This window comes from Temnothorax longispinosus, chromosome 11 (genome assembly GCF_030848805.1).
Source record: "Temnothorax longispinosus isolate EJ_2023e chromosome 11, Tlon_JGU_v1, whole genome shotgun sequence".
In the NCBI taxonomy this organism is placed as follows: domain Eukaryota; kingdom Metazoa; phylum Arthropoda; class Insecta; order Hymenoptera; family Formicidae; genus Temnothorax; species Temnothorax longispinosus.
Window position 1 is genome coordinate 18,034,728 of NC_092368.1, and position 13,691 is coordinate 18,048,418.

The 13,691-nt window shown below is 41.8% G+C and overlaps 1 protein-coding gene across 1 annotated transcript in view; it reads left to right on the top strand.

Moving 5' to 3' along the window:
- The first annotated feature begins 1,578 nt into the window (after positions 1–1,578).
- The window catches only part of LOC139821850 (uncharacterized), a 96,311-nt gene continuing 84,198 nt past the window's right edge, over positions 1,579–13,691 (top strand). The window contains exons 1-2 of the mRNA XM_071793207.1: positions 1,579–1,935; positions 6,182–6,750. Of these exons, the coding sequence (XP_071649308.1) occupies positions 6,519–6,750 (232 nt within the window). The 5' untranslated portion in view covers positions 1,579–1,935; positions 6,182–6,518. The remainder of the gene's footprint in view (positions 1,936–6,181; positions 6,751–13,691) is intronic.

The following is a 13,691-nucleotide window of genomic DNA, read 5'->3' on the forward strand; positions in this document are numbered from 1 at the left end:
GCGCTTCGATCTCGCGTGATAGGGAAGTTTTGTCGCGCCATTAATAATAATAAACGTCGCGACATCGATAATAACGCGTTTCTATAACGGCGCTCGTCGACTCGACGCGAAACGCGAAGACAAGGACGGACGGTGGGTAGGAAGAGGGGAACCGACCCCCCGGGGCACATACGTCTTCGCTTACGTTCAACGGGCGTTATTTTATTACGCCGTCCTAAATTTGCTCGGGTGTGTGTCGCGTTCCGTCTACTTCGAAATTTTTCTCCCTTACGACAGCCCACGTGACGCGCTCTATACCCCGATACTTTCTTTTACTACTTTCTGAAATTAACCCTCTAAAATCGAAGTGCTATACTTAAACGCCAAGATGTTGCCAGCTTTTAGTAGCTAATTCTTTAGTAGCTAGTTAATTTTCAGAAGCGAGAAACACACAACGAGAAATACGGATAAATGTCGGAGTGTATTTAATCCTTTTTCGGATACAGCGAGATTAAAATTATAGTTAATGGTTTATATTAATTAATTTTATAGTTATAAAGAAGGTCTTCAGACTTAAGTCAAGAGCAAATGAAATACGATTACAGACCACTTTAAGCTTATTAATTTTCAAGGTAATAAAATTTCATGGTAATGAAGATTGCAATGTCTTTCGCAACAAACGTTCTTTAACCCTCTCACGTCCGAAATATAAATATTCCTGATAAATATTAAATCGTTAACATCAAATAAAGCGGTGTACAATGAGAATTTAAGGAGTAAAATTTGAAGTAATTAATTCCACATATCTGATTTCTTCTGAAGAAAGCTGAAAACGTGTCAAATCTTTCGTGGCTAGTCCAAGAAATTTCAGATTTCGTTACGTAAATAATTTTTTATATTTTATAGTACTTATTATAATATTTTCTGTTAAAATCCAAGCAATTCTTTTAAAAACGAGCCTTAAGCGGTGTCTTTAATGAAAATTTAAGACGTAAGATTTAAGCTTTAAGCCTTAAGCCATAAGTTGACCAGCTACAGTCGAGTATTCTTCTCACATTCGACCGTAATTGGTCAATTTCTTACGGCTTAGGCTTAAAGCTTAAATCTTGCGTCTTAAATTTTCATTATGGACACCGATTAAGGCTCGTTTTTAAGAGAATTGCTTAAATTTTAACCAGAAAATATTGTAATAATTATAACTATAAAATATAAAAAATTATTTACGAGAGAAGTAAAATCCGAAATTTCTTTAACTAGAAAGATTTGATAAGTTTTCAGCTTTTTTAAGAAGTCAGATATGTGCTTCATCTTTATGTATAAAAATGCGCTTTTTTTTTAATTCTGGGCCGTTCTACAAGATACGCGAGGTTCCAAAAACAAAACTGAATAATCTGAAATGTTTTTCCTCGCGGGATCTGTGACAAAAATCGTCCGTAAAAAATCGCGCGGATACAGACACACGCGGCGAGACCCACACCCTCTTGGCTCAGTCACGCTCACCTACCCTCGGCGCCGCTTCCGCCCTCTTCCGCTGCCGTCGCGACGTTCGCCACCCCTCGTTCGGTGGAGGCGCACGTTTACAAAGGGCCAGTACGCCTCCAGCCGTCGGGCGGATCGAACGCGACGGCTCCGCACTCCTCGCGTCGCCGCTGAATCCTCTCGCGATCTCAGATTCGACGATCGGCGAACAATTTTCGCGCCCGACGCCATGGCCACTCGAGGATCGGGGACCGTCTTCCTCGCGATATCCTTGAGAGACACGTGCGCGGCCGTGCGCGTGTGTTACTCACAATGAGGCTCACAGCGACAATCAAGCGCGACTCCTGATCTTCCCTGTAAACGCACTCTCGATTACGAGCGAGGATAACGAGCAACGTGGACTGTCGATGTTGTTAAGATCGAGTTGAGCAACAAGAAGAACGACGCTTAAGGTGTCCTTGTATTGTATCTCCGGAGGTGGGTCCGAATTCTCAGAGCATTGCTTTCTTTCGAACGATATCAGCTCGTCTGCCACAAAACTTTTTTTTGTTATATTTTATTATCGAAGATAATTATTAATATTGATATCGTTAATATCAGGAAATGATAATATTTGAGCTGTGTGCACGAAATCTCCGAAGATAGGTGCGAATTCCTCCCCGCAGGATCATATTCCTAATCCCTAAATTCTTCGTCGACCACAATGCCTGCGACGTGCTCGGCGACGCGATATTCCAGCAATTCCGCACTGTAATAACTTGCGGTGTCCGATTTAGTATAAGTCCGATCGTAAAGAATAATCCGATTGTTAATGCGAGTCATTAGTATTAGGAACGGCGTTAAGGGACGAGGATTTTAGAGAACGCGTTTTCAAAGGGTGTTTCGCGAATCGGTTTGCCTCGGTGGATCTACATGATTATAATTTTCGTGCTTCCTATTTGTGTTTTGAATCGGAAAAACTTTGGCGCCCCAGGCCATTCGATTCGTATACTTTAAATATTGGCTGATCGTCCGACTTGACATCGAGCCGTTTCCCTCAGTTTTTCTCCCAAATATTTACCAACTGTTCGCAGTTTTTCGGGTATATATCTTTGGATTTATCTACAAATCTTTTCCCGAGATGTTTAATCTCGCATGATCGGCCGACCGTTCTTCACGTTTTCACATTCTTTTCCCGAGATCTTGAGATTATGTTAGTTTTTTTTTGTTCTTGAAACCAAGAGCTTGGCTATCATTTTATGATAACTGAATGATATAAAAAAATAATGTAACAAGATTTATTTTATATTTTCTCAAATATTGAATTCTTTAGGGTTCTTTAGGCCCTTATTCGGATCTTTAGGTCTATCTATTTTTAATTCGATTTTCCGTTCTTTCTTCAAAGTTTTAATTATTTCATTCATTGCGTTCTTGTATATTTTTTGTCCTCGTAACTCTATTTTACATATTGTCAGATCTTTCTTAATATTGTTATTAAACGGGCTTTCTTAGATTAGATAGATATATTCGCGTCACTAAACGCTGACACCCTTAGACACGGATAGGATTTTCCCGCATAATCTCGGGGGGTCGGGGTCACACCCCCTGGTCCGCGCCACTATTCACCCATCAGGACCTTATGGTTCTGTCCAGGATTTGGGACGCGAGCGGTCGCTCGTGACAGTAGAAAAATATCGCGCACGGCGCTCTCCGCTTTTTCCGCTCGGAGGGCCGGAGGGATGGCCGTCTGACACTGACACGTCGGTAATGACTTCAAAGAGATGTACAGGGCGGTCTGAATTACGGATTTGCCGCCGAACCGCCGCATTTTCAATCCCTCCGTCCTCGGCGCTCTATCGGGCTTTAAATTATTTGTTCAACGGCACAGTGCCGCGTGGTCCGTCCGTACGTCTTGCCGTAATTATTAAGAGAGAAGTAGAAAGTACAATTATATATTTCGCAAAATGACACCGTTGAACAGAGTGGACGTGCATTTTGCGACACAAAAATGCCCCCGCATTGTGCTCCGTATAAATATATTCTATCGTGAAAAAAAAATGCCGTGCATGCGCCCAACAAAATGTACATTACGCGGGCAATATATCCTCTATACCATGGCGTTTTAACTGCGTGCCTCTCGAAAACGTTAAAACATTCGTCCACCGCGAAATCGTTCTAATGCAAGGTAAATATTTTCCCGCCCGACGGGAATTGTTTTGCGCGAAGCAAATATTTTTCCGGGCGACGCAATCGTTTTAAATTGCATTCTTCTCTCTTTCCATTCTTTATTCGGTTCTCTCGCTCTCATTCCATTTCTCTCTCTCTCTAGGAATTTCTCGATCGACGAACCGAAATTTTCACATCGCGCCGCGCCGGCATCTCCCGGCGGGGACGGACGCGACTTGCTGGTTTTTAATTGAAAAACGTGTAATTTGTAATTTCCCACGGGTCGCCCCGGGGAAATGCGCGGGCGCGACACCGCCGAAATTACTTCGTCGGAAGCCAGCCGCGAAATCCTGGACGAGATTTTAACGATCGTTCGCTTTCCCCGTCGTCGTCGCTTCGGGTTTGATTAGAGCCCATGAACGCGGAAATCGCTCGTCGTCGTCGTCGTCGTCGTCGTCGTCGCGACGCGGAAACCGTAAAAAAATTGTCGCCCCGGCTCGCTCGCCCTCGCACGATTTTACGCTGACTCGTTCCGCCGTAACCGAGCCGTGCCTGGATCGAGCTTAATTAGCACGGCTGCGTGCCCCGCTGCCGTTCGTTAATGAGAGCTACCCAGGGGTGTGGCGCACGATCGCGTCTAGATTCTGGAGCCACGCCGTTTATTTACATGTCGATTGGGTAGCGTTGAGAGAATTTTAGAGCAAAGACTCAGCCTCCGCAAAATCTAGGAATTTCGGATGGAGCAAGTGCGGGTATTGTGAGATAGTGGGGCAATACGAACCATCACGATATCTAGCCTGTTAAATGCGTGTCAAAACTGGGTTCAGTTATTTTTAACGGTTTTCAAGTTGTCTAAAAAAAAAAAAGATTAGGGTATCCCATAATATCCGCATTTGCTCTATACAAATCAACGACGCGAACTTATTTCTCGCGCGTAATTTCACGTGGACATTCGAGCGGCAGTTCCGGATGGAACTGAGTTTGAGGTACCGCGTCCCTGCAGTGCGATTTGAATACTCCCTTGAATTCTCTTCACCGGGACGTTCGCTCATCGCTTATCCGTCTATTCATCTCGTCTCGCCGTCCTCGAAAGCTCACAGCGTCAACGGCGAATCGCGAGAACGCGTCGCAAACGCGCGACTCGCTGTTACGCTGAAAATGGAGGGAATAAAAAAGAGAATATATACGCTCACATATGCCGACCGTTTTGTCCGCCGGTTCCGCAACAGCCATTTTTATCGATGATCGCCGCGCCCCTGATGTTCGATTCGACCGGATGTTCCGACACCGGAATGCGTCCGCAATAAAACGGCGCCGGGATTGGCAGGGGCTGGTCGCTGGAAGTGTCGATGGAATGCGTTTTCAAACCCGCTGGCAAGGACGCCCGCGGTCCAGCCAATTTATTTCGCCGTTTTAACTATTTTTTGGATGCTTGAAAATACAACTGACGTTGACAGTAACAATGGTTATTACAACATTAATGTAACAGTTTTGCTTGTAACAGATATATGTCAGCACGTTTTAAGTGCGCGTAAGAGATTTACCACATGTTATTTATAATATTATGTTTGCAAAATACCATGCGTTAAAACAATTTCAGTGCATGCCTTAAAAATTTATCGAGTTCCCTTATTAGTATGAAAATAAATTATATTCTATCAGAGCGAAGCGCTGGTGAATTAGTTTTGCTAAATTATTTTGGCTTCACTATAAATTATTTATCGACATGTACGATCGAGAGAATTAAATATACGCGTGACACTAATTAGAGCGTTTATTGTATGTGTGCTTATGCTGAAAACAGACACGCAGGATTGACAAAGGATCTTTAAACTATGTCAGAACTTTTCTCCGTTACTCCGTATTCACGAAAAAGAGAGAGCAAGAGGTGGGAGGGGAGAGAAGAAGAAAGTGCAGAAATCCCGTTATGGAATTCTGGACTCTTGGCCGGCCAAAGTTCTCAAGGAGTAATTATAAAAGGAAAAAGAGAGAGGGAGCACGTCGCGGGCCCCCTGTCCCCCCTTTAAATTACGTAGTACGGGAAGTGTCGGAAAAGGGATGGAAGGTTTCCGTCAGGCGTGAATCGCGGTCGGTTCGAACTTTTAATTACGTGATACTCGGGATAGGTCGGTGGAAAGAGGGGGGCGGGGGGTGAGAAAGGGGACGGCGCGGGACGAGCGGAAAGAAAAAGACGCGGAACAGACTTAAGCAGCACTCGAAACTCCTTCCTAACAAGACCGGAAATCTGTCGAGGGCCCTTCGGGAAATGCCGGCGCGGCGCGGAGGTACGCCGTTTTTCAATTAATTAGTTCGAAGCGAAAGAATGACGCTGTAATTGCAACTGCCATCTGCAGCGAACATAAATCGCGCGCGGGCGCGAGCGCCTATTACGGGGTCGCGTCGATATAGATATATATACATTGCTCCGCAAAAACGGATCAGATACTTCCGTGTTTTTGTGTTTTTTACTCTTTTTTTTTTTCGCGGCTCGCCGCTCGTTCCGAGCTCGAGCCAGAGAGCAATTATTGCTATTATTTCGTTGTCAACGAGGGCGGGCGATTTTTATCGGCCTGCACAGCCGCGCGGAGATATGCTCTCGGCGCGGTTTTTCAAGTTCCAGCGGCGAAATCGGCGAGTGTTCCAAATGTTCTCCCGCACCCCTCGCACCGACGATGATCCTGCTGCTCTAGTCAAGAAAGACAAAACTTTGGAAGAACTACGTGGCTGTATGGTCGAGCAGCTGGATTTTTTTCTACAGCACGAAACCATAAACTTTGTAGAATTGCGCTCTTCAAGACGTTAGAGACTTAAGAGTAAAGGAATTCGGGCGGGGCGACGACTCGAAGAGGATCCTTCGCATCGAGGAGGCGATTCGCTAAACGATGTCACCCTGAAGACCGTTTCGGGAAACGAAGATGTGCTGCTCAGGTGGCCCAGGTGGTATCAGACTGACCAGATGTGGAGTCGTATGCGGCCTCGCCGCCCTGGCGGCCCTCGGCGTCGCTCTTTCGGGCCCGACCTGGCTGCATACCGAGGAGAGGCTCGCCGTGCCGGACGTACCGAAGAATGCCGCGGTCAGCGTGCGATTCAAGCTGGGGCTCTTCAGAGTCTGCTCGACGATCGTGAATCCCTCCAACCTGACGCTCCGTGAGTAACGATTATTTTCTTTATAGCGATTCGAGAGCGTCGTAAATGGAGAAAGTTTGAGGAGGACATCTCTAAAGGCCCCCGTATAATCAAAAATATAAGTAACGGAGAACAGATAAGGAATAAGAATTTAGGAACGGTTGCGCTTCAACCTCTTTCTTTTCAATTTTCCAGATTATGTAGTGTGTACAAGCTATAAAACTCATGTCGCTCATATTTTTTATTGTGCGTTGAACTGTTTTTTATTCCTGATTTCTTATTCCTACTCGCTAATATCTGTCCCTTGTTCCTTACATTTTTAATTATGCGGGGGCCTTAAAGAGACACCAGAGAGAGATGTTGCGTGGCTTCCGTTATAGCTCTGCACTGTAAAGCGGTGTCTACAATGAGAACGTAAGGAGTAAGATTTAAGCTTTAAGCCTTTCGAGTATTCTTTTTAAATTCGACTGTGATTGGTTCAATTTCTTACGACTTAAAGGGCTCAAAGCTTAAATCTTACTCCTTAAATTCTCATTGTAGACACGCTTTAACTTGCATTACTTTATCTTATTTTTGAAACTTTAAGAGATTATGCTGTTTAAAGATTTTTATGAGATGCACACATAACGGTTACGGTTAGAACCCTGTAACTTTAATAAATATTCACATTGTGAAAAATCATGGTTTTCACGAGCGCCCGAGGAGCTTTACAATTGGTTCCGCGAGAGAGTTCCGTCTCTGCCGTTTTCTTGACGAAATCTCGCAGCGCGACAGGATTTTCAGGAACGACGAGGAGTAAACGTAAAAACAAATGACAGCGGTTGTAAAGAGCGCGGCAGAAGGGAAGAAGGAAGGGGAATTTGTGGGAGGGGAAAGAAGGAACCAAGGGAAAAGGGGGGGCGCAGGGGAACATCCACGGATGGCGCGGTTACAAGGGTGGGTTGCAGCCACCCGGACGATGACAATTCCTTTTTATTTCCCTCACAGCCTCGTCTCTCGCTCGCTCAAGGCTTTCGACTTTTATTTCTCCCGTCGTCCTCGCCATTTCTTCAATCCCCGGAGTTCACTCCCGCGCTCACCTCCGCGCCGCGCGCGAGGGTGTGCCACCTGAATGCCGTTCACCGCCGTACGCGAGGTGTACTTAAATGTATTCCGCGATCGGGCGATCCATCCTTATTGTTCCGCGTCCTCTATCGGGTTTCAGTTCTTTGCGCGAGCCCCGTCGTTATTTATTCACGGTGATGGGCGTCGCAGCATCTATCAAGTTAGTAAAGGTCCATCGCGCCGCGAGAAAGAATTTTATCGCTTTCTTTCAGTCTTATTAAGATTTGTCGCGGTCTAGCGGACTTTGTTTCGATTGAATATTTAAGCTACTGTACCACGCATTTAACGCACTTTACCTCGTAAAGTGGGTTAAATACTCCAACTCTGTTTCACAACGTAAACTTGACCGAAAGTGTAGAGTAAATCGTTAATTTCTGATGAGTCACAAGTTAGTTCGATCGCAAAATTTCGACATTAAACTTAAAATTTATGGTTTTTAAAAGAAGAAGGCAGACAAGTTCTTAATTGTTTTTTTTTAGCAGAAGACAAAGCGATGAAGAGATTAAAGAAAAAAAGTGAAATTGTAAGCCGGAGTCAATCAAGTTTCGATATGTAAAGGTTGAAATAATTCAAACTAAAAGTAAAATGGGAAACTAAGATTAGTAAAGAATTTAATCGCCAACTTCTAGATAAAACCTAATAAACTCGAATAAAATCTAAGTGAATCTATGATTACGGTAAAATTTAATAATAAACTTTCGACAGATCGCGCAAGACTAAATAAAAGTTTTGTCAAATTAATTATCAGTCTGTTCTTTTTTCTTTCAATTTGATGGTATGGCTTAACTGTTTGAAGTTTTCACGCGAAATAGAAATTAAAAATACTGCACTCATACGTAAAAATTATGAAAGCGAGGGAATTCAAGCTAACAGCTTGGTTGTTAATTATCGGTTATTTACGCGGGCAAAGCCAAGCGAGAGATTTATATTTCGGCGAAACGCCATTATCTGGGTTGCATTGGAAACCCGTACACGCAGCGTTTCCATAATGGAGCCGCCATTCGTGCGCGCGTGGCCGTATTATTCGACGATTAATAAACGGTTTTATCTGCGGCAATCTTCTCCGGCGCGGCTAATAATTAATATTAAAGCTACGGAAATAGCGCGGCGGAAATCGACTTTCATCGAACATTCACCCGCACGTATCGCGGACGAGTATTTCTCAGTACATTTTCTAAATATAGAACTTGGTAGCGTACGCGGCGTATGATCTAAAATTTTATTCCAATTATTATATAATTATTTTTACGCTTGAAACGACTTAACGACGCGCGATATTTTTGCGTCCACGAGCGTCTGCTAATCTCGTTGGGTGATGTTCGTTATTAACACCCAACCTTTGAAGCTTTAAACGCGGAACGATGCGACGCGATTTTGGCGTTATTTCATTTCGATAATTTGCACGTGCTCCGGGAAAGCCTCGGAGATTGACCCCCTTTCGCGTCAACTCCGCTAAAAGCCCCAGAATATGTTACGGCACAGACAGTAACTGAATTAAATTCGAAAGTTCCGCTCGGGGAAAACCGTGGGAAAAGCCGGGGCTCCGCGCGGGGCCGGGTTGGTTCACCTGCAAGTAACCATGCCCTCAAGGCCGTGCCCTCCTCCTCCCCTTCCCACTCCCTTAAGAGAGATTGCGCGCGAGTTATTAGTTCAAATGAACGGTGAGAACAGCAAGGAAATACTTTTAAGCTCCAGATGGAGAGAAACGAGCCGACCGTCTCCGCGGAGACTTGTGATTTAAAGATGGCGAGCTATACCCAACCAGCCCCTCGTAAATCTCCGGCGCCCTTCGGAGTGATTTTTGCGCGTGGTATTTTGCTCGCCCGATAAGCGATCTTAACGGGCGAGAGAAATTTGATTGAAGTGCAAAGCCATATATAATTCACGTTGTTTTGCAAAATCTTCTCGCGTTTCTCCTGAATTTTTTAAAAGATTCGTTTCAAATTGAAGTATTATATCCTTTCATAATTTCTACCCTAAATTTCGCGGTTTTAATTTTAATGAATCTTTCTGTCTGCTGTAATTTCGATATTTTGTGACATAAAATTTTTAAATTCATTATTCTTTAATCCACAGTTTTCTATATCTAGCTGTGTTAATTATTCAATTTATAATACACGTGGGAAAAATGCCAACATATAATTCATGGCTTTAATTTATTTTGACTCATGTTGTTCCAGAAATGTTATTTTAATTCACATTAATTCGACCATCACAAGTTGATTCTGATAAACTCCACGTGTCAGTTAATTTAGCTGTTAGATTGCCGCTTTATATACGACAGTTTGCGCGCAGTGGGTTGCTTCTCCATCGTCCGTAACTGTAATTCACATTAATTCGTAGCGCTTTACTTTTTTGAGACATTCCGAGAAGAATGGGAGCTGAAGCGAGCGCAATCAAGGTAGAAAGAAACCGACAAATGGGGCGACTTTCCCTAGCGGTATCCCGCTGAATCCGCAGGACTAACGAGTCTTTATTATCCTTGTCATCGCGCGGTATTCGTTTCGTCGACAGAGGACTCGAAATCTCACTCTCGAAATCTTCCTCGACGTCAATTGGGTCAATTGGTCGCTTTGATGGCTAATGGCCGTGATGTGAATAGATTTAATAGAGCGATCCCCCGGAATGATACCTACTCCGATAAGGAAGTTCGATAGATCCCTCTGAACCTTCATTGATTAATTCGAATTAAAGAAGCGATATAATTTGCAATCATATATATATATATATATATATATATATATATATATATACACATATGAAATAGATAATTTGTATGTGCATTTGCGGCACGTGTAACATAATTAATCAATTAATACATCCCCAGATATTGCAATACAATTAATTACATTATTTATAGTTATTGTGATGTAATCAATTACATATATTAATGTAATTTATAATATATCTCTCACTTATCGGCATAGTTTAATTGTGCGAATTTAATAAATAAATTCATAAATATAAATTTGATTCAAATTTATGTTTATAACTTATGTATTATTGTTTTAATTGCAGTCTCTCTTTTCCTGTGAAAGAGAAATAATTATTTTAATTAAAACTCACCTTAATATTAATCTGTGTATATATATTAGAACAGTCAAACATAATTAAAATATTAACTTTTAAGCTGTAAATTAAGAGAACAAATAAATAGTGCTGTATTTTGTTTCATTATATTTGTTACCAGTAACTCGCTCTTTTATTTATTATCCATTATTATATTATTATTATTATTGCGAGAATTATGACGATAAAATTACTCGTTTAGTATATGCTAATTAAACAGGAATTCTGTATCGCAGAGAAGTCTAACGGAGAGGGATTTGCCTAAATCGACGCGTGTCGATAGTCGAGGCAGGTCTCGTTACGCGATCGGCAATTAATTACTGTCTTCGTAAAACTGCGGGACGCCAACAATTTGTCTTCATTGCCGGCGCGAAGACTTACCGAAGGGTCGCGAGCGGAAAGACAGAAGGGTGAAAAATAGGCGAAAGGGTGCATGCGACAGAGAGTGGAAGGGAAGGCGCGGCAGATTTTTGACGACGCGAGTCGCGCGAGCGAGATTTTATTCGAATGAAGTTACACAGAGTACAGCTTTTTTTTCTAATAAAGAAAAATTTCATTAGTACACGTTTTCGAGGATATGAATTATGGATGGTAAACAAAAATGGTAAACAAACGCGACGTAAAATTCCGCGAGTATCGGCTGACAAGATCGGACGGAATAAAATTATATAATCAACAAGCTGGAAGAAACGGAAATTCGTTGTTAATGTAAAATCTAAAGGATCTGACGTAGCTTACCGCGTGATCCTCATGTAAATCACCTAATCGCCATGCCGTTCAGTTTACGCCGGTTAAAAAGGAAATTCGGCACTCGGTATAAATCGCGAGCGGCGTGCGGCACGATAATAAGGTTATTTGTAATTCCGGGACTCGGGCTGATCAAATCTTCCTAATTTCCTGGATCTGCTCGCTTAAAATTCCGCTCGTAGGACGCGCCCGCTCCTCCGGCATTGTTGCGGAAAGTGTCCGGAATTACCACCGTGGAAGCCGGGTCCGGCGCGGCCGTAAAGGACTCGAAATAATGATCGGCGCTGTATTACTTCCTATAATGCTTTTTGCTGCTGCGAATCTAATTGTCGCGAGACGCTGCAGGAAACTCGAGAGTAACCAATGCGCGCGGCGCCCGCGCCGCTCTCCCGAGGAACGTCCTCGGGACGTCGTCAGACGTTATTATCGATCAATCTTATCTATTTTACGTCAGCTTCGTTTATTTTACGGCGCCTTGTCTCATTTTATTTTATCTTCTGTAATCTCCATTTCGTTTAATCAAAAATAATGAGCGCGTAAAGAAGAAACAGATAATCAAGTAGATATATATAGACTGACAAGAGCGGCGGGATTAGAATATATGGAAAATCCAAGTAGAATAACAAAGCTAAGTTCACAATTCTGCAGCGGATTTTGCGGCAATTAATCGCGCACGACTGTCGACTACTTTTGGCAGTGAACTGAAAGCGAGCTTTCAGGACGATTAAACGGGAAGTGTCCCTGAAATTCTGACCTGGCGAGGGAAACGCGTTCGCGATTATTAATAACAAACAAAGTCGTCAATATTCCGCACGGTTCGCTCAAAACGTCGTAATGTTTCGCGAAGCGTAAAATTGCGGCATTATTTTAGTCGCACGCTGACATTGGAAATGTTACTCCGCGAAATAATCGAACACGAGAATTGCACCAGATAATCCTTTTCTTTCATGTTTTCTTATTAGATTATTTTTTTGTAATTTAATTCTAATAACAGTACGAAAGTTGTATAAATTGTAACATAAAAATTCTTTTAAGATAAGTGCTCATATTAAAAAAGCAAATTAATTGAAATAATTAATTGAAATAATATTTAAATTATGAATTAAGAGAATGAACTATCGCGTCTTGTTGCAATTATTGGTTCACACAAGATAAAATTTATAATCCTGTAGCAGTAAAACCAAAAAAACATCTCAACGTGATATCGCCTTGACGCGAGAAAAACGAAGAAACTCGGCGTAAGCTCTTCGGAATTTATGCGACGATATTTCTACACGTTTGAAAGGTAGAACGAGGCTAGTCGTTGATAAATCAAGCTTTAATGCAGTCCGTGCAATTCCATAATTTTTCTCCGGTATTATTTTTCCTATCAACAAACCGCGCGACACGTTCCAAACAGATCTCTTTTTCGTGAATATATCATCTTTACGATTATTTCAACAATCGCATATGAAGTAGTCTCTTGCAACATAAAAAAGTAACTAGAAAGTTTGTTAAATTAGAAACCAGAAAGTATATAATATTTTAGTATGTGTCCTGAATTATTTCCTAATTATATAAGTGAAATTAAATTTAAAAGTACACGGAAATCTGAAAATTGATGATTTAGATGACATTTAAAAATATGGTAATTTATTAAAGCAAAATTACAAGTTAAATAACTAAAAATTGTTACGTATAACATTATAATTCAGTGTAAAACCAAAAAAGTTTTAATTATTTTATTAATTGTAGCTTTTTTTATTTAATTCATTAAAACTCTAATTAGTAACTTATTACTAGAATTAATATATCAGTAAATTGAAAAAGACAGTAATATTCTTTCAAGTACGTTGAAAGTTATGAATAAATTTTCATTTTTATGATTTCATATTATACTTCGTATTATATTTCATATTACATATTTATTTTCGATATACCATGAACATATTGTAATACTATTATTGATCTTACGAGGGATCTCTCACGTGCACACATATGGGCACACAAGCTTGAGGGCGTCCACCTTTCGACGTCTCGCAACCCCGAAGTAAATTACACAT